Source organism: Rhea americana, unplaced genomic scaffold (assembly GCF_003343005.1).
Source record: "Rhea americana isolate MKP2758 unplaced genomic scaffold, rheAme1 scaffold_186, whole genome shotgun sequence".
NCBI lineage: Eukaryota > Metazoa > Chordata > Aves > Rheiformes > Rheidae > Rhea > Rhea americana.
The window spans coordinates 592,033-614,322 of record NW_028185994.1 but is presented as its reverse complement, the minus strand read 5'-3'; the positions used below and the strand labels follow the sequence as shown (position 1 = coordinate 614,322).

The 22,290-nt window shown below is 43.7% G+C and overlaps 1 protein-coding gene across 1 annotated transcript in view; it reads right to left on the bottom strand.

Annotated features, from left to right (window-relative positions):
- Positions 1-22,290, bottom strand: part of CPLX1 (complexin 1) — a 119,753-nt gene that overhangs the window by 47,018 nt on the left and 50,445 nt on the right. The window contains exon 3 of the mRNA XM_085302109.1: positions 5,182-5,357. Coding sequence (XP_085158235.1) covers positions 5,182-5,357 — 176 coding nt within the window. The remainder of the gene's footprint in view (positions 1-5,181; positions 5,358-22,290) is intronic.

Below are 22,290 nucleotides of genomic sequence, written 5' to 3'. Positions count from 1 at the left end.
TATGGTACTGCTGGAGAACACAGTTAAATTAAATCCTGGTCTTCCTCCGCTCTCAAGACAGGAATTTTACATCTCTGTGTCTGCTGCATATGCAATTACACAAATGAAATATTCAAAGTAAATTAATGTTGTGATGTTGCATGTTGTTATCTCACATAAGAATCTAGGGCTACAGGTACAGATCCTGACTGATTTTTTTTCTGTGTGATTCAGAGCCAAAAGTGAGTTCACCAATCAGTTTAAAAATCAAACTGTGTTATGGGAACACTTTGCTACTGCAGGGAACAAAGGCCCTAAATTACGACTTTTGAACTGCGAGCAACCCAAAAGTTCTCAATTTTCTAAATATGTATTCAAATACCACCCTCTTTAAACCATGAAAGATCTGGAAATTATAGAAGTCTTAATTATCTCAAAAGAATTGGAAAATCTTTGTGCTTTTCCTGGAACATGGGAATTTTCTCTCAATTTACAAATCATAATACTGGAGAGAATCTTATTTCCTAACTGATATTTTCAAAATGAATGGAAGCATTTAATAGCCCATTAAGAAGAATAGGAAGCAAGTGTTAATGGCATACATCCAGAGACAGAAGGACTTGAACTTCAACAGAATAAGGACAGCATGCTGTCCCATTGTATGATACACTGACAGCAGGAATGAACATCAAACACTAAACTTCATCATTTCCCTGTTGACAACAAAGGAACAAGGAAGCCTTCACAATTTATTACTACTTCATAGGGGCATGTCCTAACCAACAAAGAAGGACTGGTTAGAGATGTGAAGGTTGGGGGCAACCTTGGCTGCAGTGACCATGAGATGGTGGAGTTCAGGATCCTGCAGGGAAGAAGTAAGGCAATAAGCAGGATGGCAACCCTGGACTTCAAGAGAGAAGACTGTGGGCTCTTCAGGGACCTACTTGGAGGAATCTCATGGGTTAAGGCCCCAGAAGGAAGGGGAGTCCAGGAGAGCCAGCTAGTATTCAAGCATCCCTTCCTCCAAGCTCAAGAGTGGTGCATCTCAAGGAGAAAGAAGTCCAGCAAAGGGGGCAGGAGACCTGCATGGATGAACAAGGAGCTGCTGGCAAAACTCAAACAGAAGAAGTACACAGACTGTGGARGAGGGGACAGGCCACTTGGGAGGATTATAAGAATGTTGTCAGAGTACGTAGGGATGCAGCGAGGAAGGCCAAGGCCCTGCTGGAATTAAGTCTGGCAAGGGATGTCAAGGACAACCAGAAGGGCTTCTTCAAATACCTCAGTAGCAAGAGAAGGACTAGGGGAAACATGGGCTGTCTGCTGAATGGGGTGTGGGCCCTGGTGACAAATGATAAAGAGAAGGCAGAGTTACAAATCCAAGGGCCTGGATGGGATGTACCCATGAGTTCTGAGAGAGCTGGCAGATGTTGCCAAGCTGCTCTCCATCATCTTTGAAAGATCGTGGAGGACTGGAGAGGTGCCTGAGGACTGGAAGAAAGCCAATGTCACTCCAGGCTTCAAAAAGGAGGGAAAAAAAGGACCCAGGCAACTGTAGGCTGGTCAGCCTCACCTCCATCCCTGGAAGGTGATGGAACAGTTCATTCGGGATGTCATCTCTAGACATATAGAGGAGAAGAAAGTGATCAGGAGTAGTCAGCATGGATTTACCAAAAGGAACTCGGGCTTAACCAACCTGAGAACCTTCTCTTCTGGACTGACTGGCTGGGTAGATGATGTGAGAGCAGTGTAAGTTGTGTACCTTGACTTCAGCAAGGCTTTTGACACTGTGTCCCATTACATCCTCCTAGATAAAGTCAGGAAGTGTGGGTTAGAGGAGTGGACTGTGAGGTGGCTTGAAAACTCTCTGAAAGGCAGAGCTCAGAGGGTTGTCATCATTGGCGCAGAGTCTAGCTGGTGACCTGCAGCTACTGGCGTTCCCCAAGGCTCAGTACTGGGTCCCATCCATTACAACTTCTTCATCAAAGACCTGGATGAGTGGATRGAGTGCCTCCTCAGCAAGTTTACTGATGCTACCAAGCTGTCAGGAGTGGCTGACACACCTGACGGCTGTGCTGCCATTCAGGGAGACCTKGACAGGCTGGAAAGCTAGACATGGAGGAATCTCCTGAGGTTCAACAATGGCAAGTGCAGAGGGACCTACAGCTACGCAGAAATAATCCTATGCATCAGTACAAGCTGGGGGCTGACCTCCTGGAAATCAGCTCTGCAGAGAAGGACCTAGGACGGCAAGTTCTCTATGAGCCAGCAATGTGCCCTTGAGGCCAATAAGGCCAGTYCTGGGGTGCATGGGAAAGAGTGTAGGCAGTAGTTGGCAGAGGGAGGTGGTTGTGCTGCTCTCCTCAGCCCTGCTGAGGCCTCGTTTGGAGTACTGCATCCAGTTCTGGGCTCCCCAGCACAAGAGAGATGCGGAGCTACCGGGGAGAGTCCAGCATAGGGCTACAAAGACCATCAGAGGGCTGGAGCATCTGCCCTATGAGGAACGGCTGCGAGAGCTGGGCCTCTGTAGCCTGGAGAAGAGCAGACTGAGGGGGGATCTGATCAATGTGTACAAGTACCTGAAGGGAGGGTTTCAAGGCGATGGGGTTAAACTCTTTTCAGTTCTCCCATGTGACAGGACAAGAGGCAATGGGCAGAAACTGAACCACAGGAAGTTCCACCTGAACATGAGGGGGAATTTCTTCACTGTGAGAGTGACAGAGCCCTGGACCAGGTTTCCCAGAGAGGTTGTGGAGTCTCCTTGTCTGGAGATCTTCAAAGCCTGCCTGAATGCAACCCTGTCTAATGTGCTCTAGGTGACCCTGCTGAGCAGGGAGTTTGGACTAGATGATCTCTGGAGGTCCCTTCCAACTTTACCCATTCTGTGATTCTGTGATTCTATGAACTCAGCATTATTCTGCTACCAAGGCCTTAGCTACACAATGACTCTTATATAATTGCAGTTTGCATGCAGAAAACAACAACTTCTTAGAAGAAATTGGGATATAYCTTCAACTGTGTTTGGAATGTCTTTGATAATAAAAAATAATAATAACAAACAAACAAGCAAAAACGAACTAGACCTCCAAATGAGGAAATTCATTATGTTATTGTCGGAATCTGAATAGTACGCAGTAAATGAGGCTTGAGGCCTCACATTGTAGGAGATGGCAGAGATGAAATACTAAACATCTGCTTATCAACTGAACAGTCAGCCCCATTCTGTGCAATGGGAGAGCTAAGGTTCTTAGAGCAATAAGTAGTAAATGATCATGTAATTAAGGATTGTGCCACAGTCTTTACACAGCACCCAACAGGTCAATAAATTTGTAGGCAGCAACTTTAATTTTTCCAGCTCTTGAACCTTCTAGTTGGTACCTTACCATACATCTCATGTAGACTTTATGCTTAGCTGGGATGACAGAAGCCTTCATTATTGTAACTAAACCGTGGTCTTCTTCCCCACAGCACATAGGTATGGCTGGTCAAAGACAAACCAGACCAGAAATACTCCCCCATCTTACTCTGAGAATTCAGTATTTTTTCAGTCTCTCATAATGCGCCTGGACATAAGCAATAGCTACTGAAATACTGCATGCACTCTATTTCAAGTACRGTCTAAACTCAAACCTAAGTTTTGTCTTGAAACCACAGCATTTGGACAGAGGATCATGCTCTGGTCTTTTCTGGCTCAAACACACCACTGTGAGAAGTTTTGAGTTTTGAGTTCTTGCTACTTTTCAGCACAACCTCAGGCATGCCCACTCTCCAAAACATGCATAAGATTTGCACATAGCCAGACTACAGTCAATCCTATTGCAGCAAGGCCAGAGTCAACTGAACTAACCAGTTTAGCATTCAGCCCAGGACAGTGGACGCAAGGTGACTGTTGTAGCSTAAGAGGCTGGCAGACAGTATGGGTGTGAGGTTCTGCCCAGGCTAGCAGCAATATTTGGTATCCACAGCACCACTACGCAAGCACTGGCAACACAGTCTAGCCTACTGGGCATGAGGGCATCAAAGACTCCTCTGCAGTTCTTGCTACGATGACTGGTCTGGCACCTCTGGTACGTATCTCAGTTATTCTCTTCCCTTTTCAATTCAGAGATACTGAAGTGGCAGACAACCAGGGGCCCAGTTATATCAAAAKGTAAACTCTAGATATCATCCTTAAATATTAATTTTAAGCTGAAATGTTTCTTATATTTAAAAAAAATGGTTTCTGCACAATCCATTCATCTTCTTCTGTTCTTTGGTATGTCAAGTCTGGAAGACCAGACAGCTCTTCACAGCCAGGAACTCCTCGACTAACCGTCAACCACATTTCTTTCCAAGCTATCTGAGTTCCAAGGCCTTTTTCTATAAAACTTATTTCCTCTGAAATAAGGTCCTCTGAAGAGACAACCTTTACCTGGTCTTCAGTGTGAGGCAGAACTGTCTTTTTCCTCCATGTATCAATCTCTAAAAGCTAATGCATGATAACAATGTGTTCAACTATATTAAATTAAGCTAATTTTTCYGGAAAAGATTGTTCTGTACATTGCTTTTCAATTTCACTCTGAAACCCCATAATTATTTATCATTTTCCTTCTCAGGCTAGATTCTGACATTATAAGAATCAACCATTAGCTTCAATACAAGAGTCTGCTTCCTAACAGTTAAGTCCCACAAATAAACAAATCCCTCTTGTTTCAGGTTATTCCTCACTGACAAGAGGAAAGCTGAGAAACATGAGAAAATAAGTAGATTTGTCTCATTTTGTCCATAACCACAAAGAAAGCCTTAGAAGCAATATACTAAACAAAGAAGATTTTTTAGGCTCCATCTCTTAGAAACATGCTGAATGATAGCACTYCTTATAAACCAACAGTGCAAGCCTGATGAGCACCAACACAGAGATAGAAAAGCCTGTAAGGTCTGAAATAATATGATCACTTAACAGACTGTGGTAAAAACATTCACAGTTTTCTACCGTTATCTTCATTCTTTATTTCAATATTGCAGTTCTTTCAATGTGAGAAGTAAGCTCAATCGGGGGTTCAGCTCCAGGGACAGAGCACGAGATTAGAAAGTTCACTGCGGCAGAGCAATTACCTGGCTACAACCAGGTAGTCAGGGAACTGGTGCTAAATCAGTTGAAAATAGTAGTTCTCCACTGAGCATTAAGGGTTGTCCAGTGTGTACAGAATGCTACATGCCTACCTTGTCTCGAATCCCTTGTCTCATAACTTCTCTTTCAGCTTCCATTTTGGCATATTTGGCTTTCCTTTCCTCTTCTTCCTGCCTGAGAGCTTCTTGTCGTTCCTCTTCTTTCTTGGCAGCATCTGGGTCTTTTTCCTCATCCCCACCCAGCATCTTCCCCATGTCTTTGGTAGCCCCTAGAGAAAGCACATGAGAACGTCAACCCTGAAAGAACAGAGGAAAACCACTGCTATACCAGCTCTCCCTGCTCCCTCATGCTCAGGACCTCATTCCACTTCCCCTGCACCCTCCTCCATTCAGCAGGAGGTAAACTGCCCACACARGAAATAGGCAAGGACCAAGACTGACCATTCAGTGTGGATTACTTGGCACTAGTGAAAGAAGCAGGGCAGTGAGAGGAACAGTCAACAGCTGTAAATTTGCATGATGGAAAGACAGCTGGTTTGTGATCCTGAAGGGATCTGCTACCGTCCACACAATCTTTCCACTCATCAGGCAAATGCCTCAGGCTTCATCTCACTTGATTTTGAAGAGTCTTTAGAGTAACAGGCAGGTGGTACATCCAGAAATAAATGACACCAGGGCAGGGAAAGGAATCTGTAATCTTGATTACAGGGATGAGTAATCACAGTCTTAATAGTTGCTAGAAATTATATATCCCCTGACATTACATATCCCCTGCACACAGCACACCAAGCATATGGAGTTGGCTTCAAGGCTGCTGCCATGGGTCAGAAGCTTTGCAGAATGAAAACAGCAGCCTCTCTGCAGATTGCTGTTCTAACTTCAAGCACCACTGCCCCAAAATGCTCAGTGTGCAGATGGGATCCTGCATCTGCTTAGTTCCCTTTCTATCCCTGCATGCACACTGGTCCCAGCTTCCCAGCTCCTGCACACTCCAGAGCCAGCTCTCTGTTACTGTGCATAGCCCTTGCACAGCCATGCAAGTGAGGAGGTTTCTTATATGCCCTTCAGTGTCCTCCAGGCTGCATGCAGGCTATTCACACCGTACATCAGAGATACTTCCAATAACAGGTGGCTCTGGCAATCCCTGGGTGGGGGAGGACAGCAGAGGATGGGGCAATGGGAGGACCTTTGCTGTAATGCTTCACCATCAAGACACTGGAGCAAAGAAACGGGACTGAGCGTAGTTACGTAGATGAACTGAAAAACATAACATCATGTGTCCTTTGAGATCTGTGTTGCCCTCTCCTGGAGCAAGAAAGCACCTTGCATCATTTACTAGTAAAGGTATCCCTGCTCAAGACACTGAGGACTGATGCCAGTAAAGCCATTGCTGGATGGATTCCCCCTCAACAATTGTTTCCATTGATAATCATGTTGCTTTGGACATAAACCTAATAATCTAATTAGGTTTATCTTTGTTTAGCATCTGTCCACTTAGAGTTAAACAGTGTTTAAACAGTGTTATCAGTGTATACCAGTTACTTAAGGAGCAAAATTCAGCAACAGAAAGAGACTTTTTTTTTTCCTGCAAGAACTTCTACTCTCTTATTAAGTTATAATGTCAGCTCAGCCCATCATGCAAGGAATAAAATTGAGTAGACTTCTTTTTCTTTTTTCATATAGGTAAGACCAAGATTTTGAATAGTTTAGGTATTTAATTTTACAGCTATTCAGCACACAAGGCACTACAAGAAAAAGAATGTAGTACCAGGATCCTCACAGATCTTCTTAATTCATCCTGGGTTTTGAAGTTACATTCTGACTGGGCTGAATGCTACATTGTGATGCTATTGTTAATTGATTGAAAGGAAATTTACTATGAGAAGTAAAAATTTTATGTTACATTTTAGCTTGTACCTTGGATTACCTTTGGTGTAGAAAAGCTTTTTTCTTTCTCTTTTCTCCCTAATCCTAATTTTTGGGCATTGGTATTAATAGCCCCTGAATGATAGCTTCTAGCTGTTTATAGCAGTTGAGCAATGGAGGCCCCAGAGAATTCATTTGCATGCCACTGAGATGTTGCAATCACAGGTGCAAACTGAAGGAAAGAGCAGAAATCTTCAAACACCTTTCTGTAGCTTCCAAGGAAACAGAGGGGTGGAACACACTTGTTGAATCTGTTCATTTGATAAGGCTGGGTCTTACTGTCTTCTTTCACATTCCAAACATAACATCTACTTTGTCAGTTGGGGGAAAAAAAAAAAAGGAAAAAATCCCCAATCATTAATCAGCAAGGAATTTGAATTCAGCACTATTTCCAACATCTCAAGATAAAACCACAGGCAGAACCCAGAAATAGCCAAAGCTCCAGGATAGCTTTGTCATCAGCTCTGACTACTTGCAGGAGATAAGACATGGACAGTCATAAACATCTGTAATGAACAGCACTTCCCCTGCCTCCAAAAAAAGTATAAAAGACTTCCATGAGGGAAGGCATTTGAGACAAGGTGTGTTCAGGACACAAGTGACATGAAAGATATCCTAGAACAATCCAAAATTAACAGTCATTCCCTCGATATGAATGGGCTAAACAACCAGGCAATCAAATATTAAACCATATGCATGTGACTGCACTCAGATACACTTTCATGCGAGGTTGCCTGGTCTACAAAGTTTTCATCACTGAGCTGATAAACAGTAATTCAGTTCTTGATGATGTGTTCCCCAGATGTCTGGCTCAGCTGGCTAGAGAACAGCTTTGCAGAGAAGGATCTGGGGGTCCTGGTGGGCAACAAGTTGATTAAGAGCCAGAAATGTGCCCCTCTGGCCAAGAAGGTTCTGGTGTCCTGGACTGCATTAGGTAGAACATTGCCAGGAGTTTGAGGGATGTGATCTTTCCCCTCTACCCAGCCTTGGTGAGGCCACAGCTGCAGTGCTGTGTCCAGTGCTGGGCTCCCCAGGATGACAGAGATATGGAGCTCCTGAACAAGTCCAGAGAAGGGCAACCAAGATGATGAAAGGGCTCAGGCATCTGTCATTTGAGGAAAAGCTGAGAGAGCTGGGACTGGAGAAGAGAAGGCTCCGGAGGGAACCGATCAACGTGTAGAAATATCTAATGGGGGCATTAAAGAAGATGGAGCACTGTGCACAGTGACAGGACAAGAGATCACAGGCAAAAATTGAAACATAGGAAACACCATTTAAACATAAGAAAACACTTATTTACTGTGAAGGTGTTTGAACACTGGAACAGGTTGCCCAGAAAGGTTGTGAAGTCTCTTTGGAGATAGTCAAACCCCAAACGGACACTGTCCTGGGCAGGTCCTTTGAAACTCCAAATACTCTCTGATTCTGTGAACCCTTACAAGTTAAGTGGTTTAAATAGCCACTGAACATGACTGGAGTGTAATGTGAATTCTGCAGAAAAAGGGGTGAGGAGCACATACCCGAATATTTTCTGCCCAAACATATCTGAACTGCCTTAGTCTAAAGAGTACTGTCTTCTGTGCCCTAACTTTAAGCATGTGAATGGCTCATGGAAGTCAATGCAGCTCTCATACCGAAAACTTAAATTGAATCAACCTGCAGACATCATGCCATGATGCCCAGTTTGTCGCTTGTTTAAAAAAAAAAAAAAAAAAAAAAAAACAGAAAAAAACAAAGAAACTCCCGAAGATTGACATGCAAAGTTGTTTTTGTTGTAAAAGCTATATGGAATTGGATTTTTAAGGATGAGTTACAGAGAAAGATAATAAGAGCTTGTTGAGCATTCTTAAGTGAGCAAAGGGTGTTGGAAATTTCCACATGCCATGGCTGCAAGTAAGGTAATTCAGTCAAACCAATAAAATTTCTTTCCAAACAAAATTAATTTTGTAATACAGATAAATAGCACACTCTACCTATCTTTCAWGAATGTTGCATATGTGTTGCTTAGATGTCAGAGGAATTGTGCAAGTTCCTCGTTTCAGTCATAGGTATGAGAAACAGCATTTGAGGGTGTTACCTGAAACAGGCATGGCCTGAGGAAAATTTGCAGGTGAAAAGTTCTGTGCGTAGACCAGAAAAGATGAGTTTAAAAAATATATAATTCATAAATATTCTGGAGCTATTCTCAAAATATCCTCCCAGTTAGAGCTGTACACTCTGAAAGGAATAAGAAATGGCAACTCRTTTTGCCTTGTCTTACATGACAGGAAGTGCAGGAGCTGGGTTTTTGATAGTGCTATTTGTAACTGAGTCATATTTAGATCGAACAGAAGGATCAACCGATGTCACAGAGTTTTTAATTCACGGTATGATTTTCATTTCATCGTCTAAACACCTGGAGTTAATCACAGAGCACTGTGCTGGAGAAGGAATTGGTCACTCCCTTTTGCAGTATCTCTTCAAAACTAGGCACTACTCAGAACCAGTGGTGCCACTGAAGATAGTCCTTCTTCAGCAAGGCCATAGTGCAAAGCTTTTGTAAGGTACACAAGGAGTCTTCTTCCCCCCCCCTTTTTTTTTTTTACTGTTAAAGCTTGCAAAAAAGGTGAATCTTTCTTTTTTTTTTTTTTTTTTTAAAAAAAAACTTACAACAGTCATTATGGGACTATTTCCTCAGCCCAGAATTCAAGATACTTTCCTCAATCACTAATTTGGCAGGAAAGGGTAGACTGGTATTTATTTGAAGATCTCAATAAACAAAGGAATTTCCTATGCATTRTTTTTTCAACATGAAACATAGCCAGAAGAATCAGATCTGTTTTCTTGCCCAAGTATTTTTATTCCTGGAAAAATCGCTTGCATGTCAGAGATGCCTCCTAATTACACTCTCTGGCTTGACACAAGCTTGACACAAGCTTCCCCTTCTTCTGCAGCCAAGATACACACCAGTAGACGGGACTGCTTTTAGCCAAAATGCAAACTGAGCTTCCCACCATGAAAGCAAAGCCCTATATCCCCAACCTGCTTATCTTACTCAGCAAAGCTGTTACAGATGCTCACACATAATGAACTAGATCTGGCTCACAGAGCAGCTCCAACCACCAAGCTCCCGACAGGGGTGGCTTAACGCGGGCTTCTACACAAAGTTGCTTCCACMTGTGCTGGAATCTGACTTCCTGTAACAGGCCATGGAAACCCACAGCAGCCTTCAGTTGCCTCTGCCCATGGCTCCAGAAGAGGGAGACTTCACACAGAGCATGAATTGCAGCCTGTCAGCCCTATGCTCTTATCCTCACAGATAACTCAAATAGCATTACATGTCTCTGCTTAATAAACTGGACCCAGTAAAGTGAGCCTAGAGCTCCACCAAGCTCAGTGTGAAGATGCCCATCTTTGGTCAGCTGAGTAGRTCCCCAGACTCCATTGTCCGTAAGAAGAGCTAAGAGCTAATATCTATTTCATACGTAGATAACTTTATGTAGACTCCTTAGTCACAGAATCGCAGAATTGTTAAGGTTGGAAACGAACTCTGGAGATCATCTAGTCCAAAATCCCTGCTCAAGCAGGGTCACCTAGAGCATGGTAGACAGGGTTGCAGCCAGGCGGGCTTTGAATATCTCCAGAGAAGGAGACTCCACAACCTYGCTGGGCAACTTGGTCCAGTGCTGTGTTGGTCTCACAGCGAAGAAACTCATCCTCATATTCAGGCAGAACTTCCTGTAGTTCAGTTTTTGCCCATTGCCYCTTGTCCTTTCATATGGGACAACTGAAAAGAGTTTAGCYCCATCGCCTTGACACCCTCCCTTCGAGCWCTTATAGTCTACATGTCTGATGTTGAAAATGGCATTTTACCTTGTTTGATCTAACAGTTAGCTAAGCAGCAAGCTGAGATCAAGCCTTACATACACATCTCAGTTCAGTGACAAAGTATGAACTGAAGACAAGTCTACAGGAGCAGAAGGGTGAGAGGGTGTAACATCTGTCTAACACAAACTCAAGGCAAGAAATAGCGGGCTCCCAAACATGTTATGTTTGGACAGAAATCCCATCTTAATGCACTTCCTTTCACCCCTAAAGAGCAAAGAGGTTTCCCAGCCTATCACCAACCTCCCTTGCAGCTAAGACAAAGTGATAAATAAATGATCGCTACACTATTTTAAGAGGAATCTAATTCAGTGTTAAATAAAGAATATGTATTCTACAGTCAGACCTAACCCACTAATCTCTGCAACTTGTTTGGATATTTTCAGTGCTTTGCAACATATTTCCATACTACAATGCCTTGAAAAGTCAACTGAACCATCCACACATTTTTCAGACTCCTAGTAATGAAATAGCCCCAATCTGCCTATTCATAGCTGCTTGTCTGGTAAGCATGTGACTCCTGTAGCTTTGTTTAGACCCAACAGGAATGTAAATTTTCCCTCTTAACACTAGGTGGAAACAAAAAGAGCCTTGAAACATTTAGCAACCAATGAGACAAGCAGGAAGCAAAGGAGAGCACTCACAAATGGATCAGCTGCACAAGCTCATTTTTGTCTTTTACTCKGAGAGCTCTTGGTTTAAAGAACAGTTTTGATGTTTGGTAATTTCGCATAGTTTCTTCTCTCCCTTGAAAAGGACAGGGGAAAAAAAATGAGTGAACTAAGCTCCTCGTGATCTTTGCCCAGCCTTAGCTCCTGCTGTCTTTCCTGGGTTTCCTTCCCAGTTTACGGATTGTCTGCTACAACCTTTCTCGATACACCCTCCTGCATCTGTCTGCTTTGGTCTTCCTATGTGTAAAGCAGGAATGAAAACAGCTGCCAATCTCACTCAAGGACTTTGTGCTCTGTGAAGGCACACATTGTAGGCAGCTCTTGATTGCTTACTTTTCTGGAGTGAGCTTCCACCAGGTATTCTTGTCATGGTTTCAATGACCCCTTGGGGGAGTGCCGTACAGATGAATGCAAAGTTACCAGATTTGACATCAGCAAAAGAGATTGCAGGTTACTTAATCCAAAATCACTGTRTTCAGATTAGAGCCAGTTCAAATCCATGAACAATGCATGGACAAATTTTGTCTTCTCAAGGATAAGATAAAAACGCCTCAGCCCCACAGCATCGGTACGTATTGTTGCTGATTCTGCTACTGGCCAGAGTAAAGCCTTTGAAATTTACACACCCCTCAGGCAACTTGGTTGTCTACCTGGTCTTTCTGCCTCATTGACAAACAGGGGAAGGACAGGGAAGGACCTGGCATGCAGGAAGCCTCACCATTACATCTATGTTGGAATCAAATATCTTTCTCCTTTCAGTGGAAAAAGACAGAAGCCAAGAAATATCTTGATGCCCGTATCCCTGTCAACCTAGTGCTCTTGGCAAGTACAAAAAGTAGCCCAATCTTTGCTCTAGATTCCTCTGGGAGAAGAACAAAGCAACGCTTTTAGGAATGTTCTGGAAACAAAACAGGACAGCTCCATTCTTGCAGTAGAAAGCTATCTATGTTTGCACATTTCTTCAACGATAAGAAAAATGTTCTAAGATATTTCTATCACTTAAGTACAATGGCTCAAATCTCTGCCTCCTGCTTTTTCAGCTGTGAGAGAAAGATCCAGGATCTTCTCTTTCTGCGGTTGTATTCGCTATTGTCCATCAAAAAGGTAAATGTTGCAGCAGTCCCTTCAGCTGAAAACTGAATTAATTTCTTCATATTAAAGTTTCCATAAAAAGGTAAAAGACCTTCATAAGGGTGTCATGCGCTTTTCCAAACTGGTACTTGCATGAACTAAATACTGTATTTACTGATTAAATAGCTCCAAAGGAACCATCACCATTCATCAATTAACTAATACACCTACTGAAATGCATTACTGATCCCCCTTTCACAGATAAACAGCTGATGCCAAGTTCACTTAAGGAGTTCACTTAAGAAACCATAATAGCTCTGAAGAGGCCATTTCTGGTCTTTTTTGTACAGTGGGGATCTCTGAGAAGGATCATTATCATTGTATTAAATGAAGAAATACTTAATTAAATTCAAAACTTGAAGCAGACATGAAACTTGATGACACTGTGTTTSTGATATGATGACTACCTTCTTCTCTTGCCTCCTCTGCTCATTTTCCCAGATCCACCCAGAATGGAGAAGGAATATGTTTATATGATATGCTCCGTGGACCAACCTATAGTGTTGGACCTGCTTCCAGGTCAGTGAGATGCCCATTCATTTCATTGTAAGGTTTTAGATACACTGTATAAAAATAATATGGAAAGATCCCAGAGGCGTCATCTGAACGTATCAAAAGGTGGGCCATGGTTCATGGGTAGTCTGCAAACTATTCAGTGGTAGAACACAAGTAGCCATGGGGAATGACTGGAAAAGACATACTCAAAATTTCATATTATTTTTATGTATTTAAAAATGAAAACAACTGTGGAAAGGTTGCACAAGTTGGTATTGGTTTGATCTGAGGCTCTCTTCTTTTTTTCCCCATGAAGTGCTGAGATGACCTTCCAAATAAATGAGAATGCAAAACACCAGTCTTTACCATCCCTTGCCCCAAGGATTAGCCTGACCTATATTATTCTTACCAGCCTTCTGTCTGCTAATAACGCACTATAAGGTGAAGGCAAAGCAGTGAATCTGGCTGTGACAAATAGTTAGGCGGCTGCTGCTGTGCTCACAACGCCGTGAGATAATCCTGGTCTGTTTTCAATCTTCTTTGTTCTTACTACATTCCCATTTTCCAGGATGCTTTTCTGACTATTGTTTTCTCAGCATTTGTAGTAATTCCCAGTCCTCAGACTGATGGAATTGACGGACTCMGTTCTTTCCACTAAGTCCTGTCAATGAGTACCCATGCTGGGATCTAACWTATCCCAGCATATCTAACATATTAACCAACCAGAAAGGACAACGCCTGAGGACAGACCAGTAGCTGGAATGAGCCACACCACGAAACAGGCAYCAAGACAAGCAGAATCAAGGCTAAGAATTTACTCACAGAGCCAGGACTGTGACCAGACACTAGATAGGGTGATGATTTGAACAACATCTATTGTCTAACTTCCCTCTTTCCATATCTGGGCATTTTTCACCCAACCCTAGCCTTTGTTTATGGTATAGCAACAGAAAACCTCTGCAGTCTTGCCAATCCTGCGCCACTTTCTGCAAAGGATCCTGCCTGCCATGCCCACAAGCAGGCATTTGCTTCAAGTCTCCATATTTAAACAGAACAGCCCTTATTTTACTGTCCCTGGGGACCTTTTCTTTAGCCATTCTCTCTCTCCAGGCTCAGCTTTCTTTGTCTTTTGCGTTTTACTTCAGTCTTGTTCTGTCTCCCTCKGTTTCCAACCCAACAAACTGCCTTGCTCAGAGATCTTCATGTTAGGATATAATACTGTAAGCTGAGCAAGCTCTGTGGAAAGGCACTTGAAATATTTAAGGATATGCAGCTATTTGGAGGCAAATGACTTTTCTCATCATTAAGGCTGCATGCCTGATTATTGCTTAATTTCCTCGATACACCACCAGACATATTTTAATGGATGATATTGGAGGGCCCTTTGCAAACTCATTACAAATGCATGTGAAGGCATATAGAATCCTCCTAGAACGATTTTTCCAGATTTTCCTGAGACTGCGGCAGACTTTAACAAGGACAAGAGCTATTGCTTCACTCTACAGATGAGTAGTGAAGTTCAAAACCGAACGAGATAGGTAGCCATGCTAGCTGTCCATGCTGGGCAGTGATTTTTGGTAGGCAAAACAAAGTTTTCTATAGAGTAAGACCCCACCAGCCTGTAACATCAGAAACATTTATTTGGCTAAAATCTCAGTTTCCATCTTTTCCTCTGGGAAGTTTTCATCTCTGCACAGTGGCACTTTCTCTCTAGCTATATCAAACACACCGCTTGCACACAAACCATACCTAATCTCAATGATGCTTGTGCATTTGTTCAAGAAATGGATTTATATTTTCCATTTCCTCCACTTCCTCTTTCTACTTCACAAGTATCAATTCAATTCTAGCTGACAACTAGCAATTCATATATCTAAGAGAAGTCTTAATATACGATTTATTCTTTTGCCCTGATCTTAAGTCCTTTCTACATAGCACCAGATAGAAATATAAAGTTGGTTTGGAGTAAATCTATGCAATGTATATGGACAAATTATTTTTAGGTGACATTTGTCTGATCTGGTATCAGAGCACAATGAGACTAATCTGGATACATGTGGCATTCTCTCTTCTTTTTTTATTTTCTCTTAATGGCCAATCACAATTTCCATACAACGGTAAACTAGTAAGACCCACTGGGTTAACGTATACCTGTTATTCAGAATGATCTGATGGGTTATTTTCCCGTGGAAGTAGGACTGCATTTTATAATCAAACTGTGACAGATGTCAAACACTGCTGATGACCTATCAGAGGTATCTCATTTGTATGCMCCAGTCTCAGTATTCTTCTTACCTCTTATTGCGCTGTGCAGTTCAATTCAATGAACTTAACACCTCTGATATGTTTACTCCCTGTTGACACCTCTGGTGTGAAGAATAAGCACACTTCCTAGCTTATATTCCCTGATATTAGTTTCATTTATTTTCTTTCAGACCTCTCATAAAGCCTACAAGGCAGCATGAACAATCCTGCTCAGACACTTAAGTGCTTTGTACGCCATACAGCAGCACGTCATGTTGGGAACATGAAACGATGGTGCATACGCAGAGGTCTCCGGTGAATGCAGATGGCAACTGTGGGGAGAGAGAAGCTGTGGGAATTGCAAGTTTCCTCTGACAGAGCATAGAGGTTACCACCCACCTCTTGAGCCTGGGATGATGTTTTACAGCAGAAAACAACCGAAGCCCAGTAGAGGTCTCTTGATCCAATCTGCTGCACACATTTAAACAGAACAGACCTTATTTTGTTATACCTGGGGACCTCTGCTTTGGCCATTCCCTCTCTCCGGGCTTAGCTTTCAAAATGTTAAAGAAATGTTCAAAATGTTAAAAACTTGACAGTYCTGCATATAAACACATCTCACCATGCCACCATCCTACAGCACATTGGTTTCATCTTCATCCATCTGCATTTTTCTGTAATGCCCAAACCAGGATGAAGCCCTTCCACCCTTGTCTTCCCAGCCAAAAATGTCCATAGAAAAGGACTGAGTGGTAAAAGCAATACTCCTCTTCATCACAAGAAGACTGGCTGGAAAAGCACTGAGCTCAAGTAAGCAGACCCTATTGATTAGAACAGAAAAACTGCTCAAAGAACAGTTTTTCTAGAATCTTTCAAATGATATCTTATGCTCCAGTGTCATTACAAAAGACTTCCTTGGACTGTGCACGCATATTTAAAAGAAAAAGCCTGCACCTCCAACCTGATCATGCAAGTGGACACATGATGATGTATATGCAAAGTTCAACGTGAGCCCAGCAATGTCCCCTGGCCAGCCTACCCTGAAAAGATACCATGAGATAGGGACATACCATCAGACTAACATAGCTCATCACCTCCATGCCCCCAAATTCTCCAAAGATAACAGCTAGACTTTCGTTTCTACATTCTTTATGCAGACATTTTCATAGAGACACCTTGAAGAAGCCTTCTCCTTTCCTTGTCCCACATTCATGCCTGTGCCCAGTGGTAAAGTGCACCAAGCCATGAGCCTTCCATGTCTATGCACAGCAGCTGTGCAAAGAGGTACTAGAAGAGAGCACGTGCCATTCCCAAGGCGAACACATACAGCCAGCAGATTCCTGAGCCTCCTTATACCTAAATCCTGCCATCTAAGCAGGAGGAGAAAGCAAGAAGCCTGAAATAAAGTCAACCATCAGCATTCAGCACCCTGCACTAAGAGGGTGTTGAGCTACAATGCTCCTGCTGGGTGCAGACAGCAGGTACAAGCACAGAAGTGAAAATGATACCGACATAATGCAGAGTAGTATCATCACACCAGCTTGAGCTGCCAGCWGAAAAGTGCAAACTTTACTGCTGTCTGGAGATACATTCTGTCCAGCTCTGCAGAGAAGGGCCTGGGAGTGCTGGTGGACAACAAATTGACCAAGAGCCAGCAATACACCCTTGTGGCCAGGAAGGCCAATGGTATCCTGGGCTGCATTAGGAACAGGTCAAGGAAGGTGATCCTGCCCCTCTACTCAGCCCTGGGGAGGCCTCATCTCGACTACTGTGTCCAGTTCTGGGCTCCCCGGCACAAGAGAGACATGGAGCTACTGCATAGTGTTTAGTGTAGGTCTACAAAGAGGATCAGAGGACTGCAGCATCTGCCCTATGAAGAATAGCTGCAGGAGCTGGGCCTGTTTAGCCTGGAGAAGAGAGGWCTAAGAAGCGATCTTACCAATGTGTATAAGTACCTGAAGGGAGGGTGTCAAGAAAATGGGGCTAAACTCTTTTCAGTTGTCCCATGTGACAGGACAAGAGGCAATGTGCAAAAACTGAACCACAGGAAGTTCTGCCTGAATGTGAGGGGGGATTTCTTCACTGTGAGAGTGACAGAGCACTGGACCAAGTTGCCCAGCAAGGTTGTGGAGTCTCCTTCTCTGGAGATATTCAAAGCCCGCCTGGATGTAACCCTGTTTGAGCTATGTGCTTACCCTGCCTGAGCAGGGAGGTTGGACTAGATGATCTCCAGAGGTCCCTTCCAACCTTACTGATTCTATGATTCTGTGATTCCTGGCTCCTGGAAGCCCATTATGCAGATGTTCATACAAAGATGAGATTTTCACTTGTGCCATCTGAGTTTTAAAAACCTTCTGTTGTGCCTTCAGCCACATTGGATTAATATGACTTCAGCTGCATTACATCAAGATAAGAAACCATTCACTTTGTGACCTATTCCTTTAAATTATTATACTATGCAACCATTTTCCCTGACAGAAGATTGTCTGGTGACCAACTGGCTGCTCAGCTTCCCTTCCTAGCTCACACAGACTTCCTCCAGTTGGTCACAGAGCTGGGGATTCAATTCAGTAGAGAAGCAGCTACTTTAGGAAGGGTAATACATCCCCTGGACTCWGCTGGCTGGATCTCTGCTGGTGGGGAAGGGGGCCAAGATACAYGTTGGCCTGGCAGACCTGCACAGCAGCATACTAGCGTTAGTCACCTGGATCACACTTTGCAATCTCTAGCACCAAAGGAGAAATGAACCTGAAAGCAGGTCTGCTTGCCTCAATACTTACTTGCCCGGTATTTATAATTGTTTCTATCCTGTTTCGCTTCCGCACAGAGATTAGTCACGTAGGCAAAGGAAATTGCWCATAACCAAGCAGTAGTGTTCTGCCTAGTTTATTTTTCCATTTCATTCCACTCACTGTACAGCTCCCCATGAAAGAGCCATGTTGCTGACAGGCTCTAGACCTTCTCTTTTGCCTTGGAAAATGACAGTCTTCCCCATTGTTTCTGATTTACTAGGATGATGAACCTACTCAGGAAGCCTAGACAACATCAGCCTGTTGGACAATCCTGCTGACTGGAAACTCCTTTTTCTTTTAAAGAAAAGCTACCAGAAGTCAGTGGAGGAAAGCAAAACTGCACAACAGCACCTTTGGTCACATGGCCAATACACACGCAGACCATGTTTTGTATCCAGCAGCAGGGTCCAACCCATCTAAGGAGAGGTGGGAGAGATCATGCCGTGCCCAGTCCTTCTGGGGGAGGCAAGTCACCAGTCTGTGACTCTGCAGGAGCATTAGGTGCTGTTTCTCSTGTGTACATTGGTGCTCCATGAGCACTCAGAGCATAGCAGTCAGTTTTGAAAAGTTATGCAGATACATTTCCCTGGTAGCGAAAGTCTGACAAATTTCTCTTTACATAATTAAGAGTAAGAATTTTTTAATTATTATTGTCTTACAAAAGCTGAAGACTAGACACTTTAGCAAGACGCTACAGCCACCTCAGTGCTTTCCTCAGCAGCTAGTGGCAGATTACAAACCAGTTTCTCTCAGCAGGTTGTCCAGGAAAGTTCGCCTCTTTGAAGGACAGCCCTACGGGCATACTGGCAGAAGGAAATGATATTGCTTAAGGGCACTAGGAGGAGAAGGAATGGCCACGAGCTAAACTATCACTGAAACACAGCGTGCTCCCATATCAGATTATTAAAGGGGCTTCAGCCAGACCTTCAACATTCATTACAAGCCTTTCCTTATGACCAAACTCTTCTGATTAGATGTCATTGTGAACCTCTGTGCAGCAGCAAGAGGAGTTTAAACAGCACTGATCTGTTCTAACTGGAGAAATTGCTTGCCCATCAGGAAAGGCAGGAACTCCTTTAGAGGCAAGCAATGGCCCTCCACCTCTTGGTAGGCTTCAAGAAATGTGGACATTTGCTGGTATTAGCATAACTAACCATACACCAATGCTTCGATGCTTCCTAGCATCTATATCTATAGTGAAGTCTGTGAGGTGGTATGATACAAGGCAGAGGAAAATCTGCCTTGGAAGGGGCTATTGGTCTAACTGGGAGACTGAAAACCACAGCTTATTGCATGCAGTCAAGTTCTGCTAAAAGGCATGTTAGCATCAATGTTTTCTATCAGTGATTTGTCACTTTTTTTCAGGTCTGRGAGTCGGTAGGGGAAGAGCTGTGAGTAGAGGAGTTGAAGCGTTGAAACTTCCTGGGGTGGGAAATAACAGTGACTGCAGACACATCAGACCCAGAGAGAAATGCACAGCTCTTTCTGAGCTCAGTTTGCTTTCAGCAGTTTCTCCATACACCCACGGACAGGCACAGAACACAAAATATACACCTGCACACACAAACACCCTATCTACTAGCCAGACTAGCTCCCTCTTCTCTCCACAACTTGGGCTATTTCAGTTGTATGTAGGAGTTTTATCTAGGATGCAGCACTTACTGAACATGAAGAAAACCTCAGCCAGACATTTCTGCCCAGAAGGAAAAATTTAGACAGTAAAAGGCAAAGTGTTCCTCMAGGACTATCAGAACACGAGCTATAAAAAAAAAATGCCATCTTCCCTCAACTGAAAAAAAAGACGGAAATTGAAAGAAAAATAATTTCAGGGACATGACTCCTTCTGATATCCAGCCATGTCATAAGCCCAGAAGACTTGTCTGACATCATTGAGGTGACAGGATTCTTTGTCAACATCTGAAAAGTTTCCTTGACAAAGGGAGCKTTGTTGCAACTCTGCCTGCTCATGCACAGCACTGCCCACACTGRCCCAGAATTAGCAAAGTACTAACAGGCATGTATTGCTGCAGAACAGAAACAGTGTGGTCTGCAATGCTCTGCATGGCAGTGCAAATGAGCCCTAGCCTGCAAGGGCTTCTGCAATGCAACAGAGGCAGAGGAGCATGTTTTGGGTTTTGCATGAGAAAGCCTTGCACGTGCACTGTCTGACTGACATCTCTACCAAGAGACTCCATGACACCGACTGCGAAGTGCTAGGCTGTTCACTCCTCTGGGTTCACATAACAAGGCAGTCCTCCCTGCACTCATCCATCAGSTGTGATGAGGTGACCCTTCCCAGCTGGTTATCCTTCAGCCTGCCCATCACTGTGGCTTGAAGGAGCTACCACCAAGCTACCATTCAGGCCAGGCTGCCTTGGYAGAAGAGCCCTGCCAGATGCTCCCATCCCATTCAGCGGGCTGCAATCAGTGGTGCAAAGTCTAGTTGGAGGCCARTTACTAGCAGTGTACCACAGGGGTCAATACTGGGTCCATCTTGTTCAACTAAGTGATCAATGACCTGGATGAAGAGGCAGAGTGCCTCCTCAGCAAGTTTGCTGATGATACAAAAATGGAAAGAGTGGCTGATACACCATAGGGCTGTGCTGCCATTCAGAGAGACCTCAAAAGGCTGGAGAGCTTGGTGCAGAGGGGAACCTCATGAAGTTCAAGAAAGGCAAGTGCAAAGTCCTGCACCTTGGGAGACGTAAGTTATGCACCAGTATAGGTTGGGGGCTGACCTGCTGGCAAGCAGCTCTGTGGACAAGGACCTGAGACTCCTAGTGGACAATAAGTTGACCATGATTCACCAATGTGCCCTTGTGTCCAAGAATGCCAATAGTATCCTGGACTGTATGAGGAAGAGTRTTGCCAGCAGGTTGAGGGAAGTGATCCTTCTCCACTGCCCAGCCCTGGTGAAGGCACCCCTGGAGAATTTTGTCCAGGTCTGGGGCCCCCAAYACAAGAGAGACATGGAGTTACTGGAGYAAGTCCAGGGAAGGGCTGCAGCCTAGAGAASAGAAAACTGAATGGGGATCTTATCAATGTGTATGAATATCCAAAGGGAGGGTGTAAAAAGGATGGGGTTRGACTCTTTTCAGAGATGCCCAGTGACAGTATAAGAGGTAACGAGCACGAACTGAAATACAAGAAGGTCATTCCAAACATGAGGAAAAACTTCTTTACTGTGAGAGTGAAYGAAAACAGGAACAGGTTGCAGAGAAAGGTTGTGGAGTGTCCATCCTTGGAGATGTTCAAAGCCCAACTGGACAGGGTCCTGGGCAACCTGTTGYAGGTGATCCTACTTGAGCAGGGGAGTTGGACCAGATGACTTCCAAAGGTCCCTTCCAACCTCAACCATTCTGTGATTYTCACCTTCAGCTGCCCCTTGCTGCCAACGCATTTTTTTTAGGCAAAAGTTACACAGCATGCATGAACTCCTCACCCTTCCCCCAACTCTCCTCAAATCTTTCAAATGGAGCAACAGTGACAAATCAGGTGCAAGTGTTTCCAGAAACAAGCTGATAATATGCTACCTGCAGCCAAGCTTACAGTGAAGAATCAAGTGCCTCAGTCTACTGAAATAAACATGCARTCTCTTAACAGAGAACTTTGCCATTTTCTGTGGCAATATTCAGTTCTAAAGCAGGATGCATCATTTGCTGACACAGCTAAAGGCTCTACAGCTATGTCATACCACTGTGAAGATTAGCTTGCACTCTGTTCTGAGGATGCCAAGGTGAAGCCCTCTCCCATCGTTGAAGCACAAGTTATGATATAGCTTTGTTAAGAAAGACCCATGTGAGCACCTGAAGCTCCTCCCACAGCTCAGGCGCACACTAACATGTACCAGGGAAGACAGCCTTCTGCCATTGACCAAATCGCACAAGAAACGTAAGAGAAATGCAGTGGCACTATTATCATGTTCAACAGAACTTGTATTCATAATTTAATCTAAGCATTTACCCCATCTCAAAGCAACGGCAAGGAAGCATCGCCCTCTTCTTAGATGGGAAATCAAAGGATTCACTCAATCAAAGATCTATCCCCAGGCAAGGCCATGAAGTTGAGAGGTCACAGTG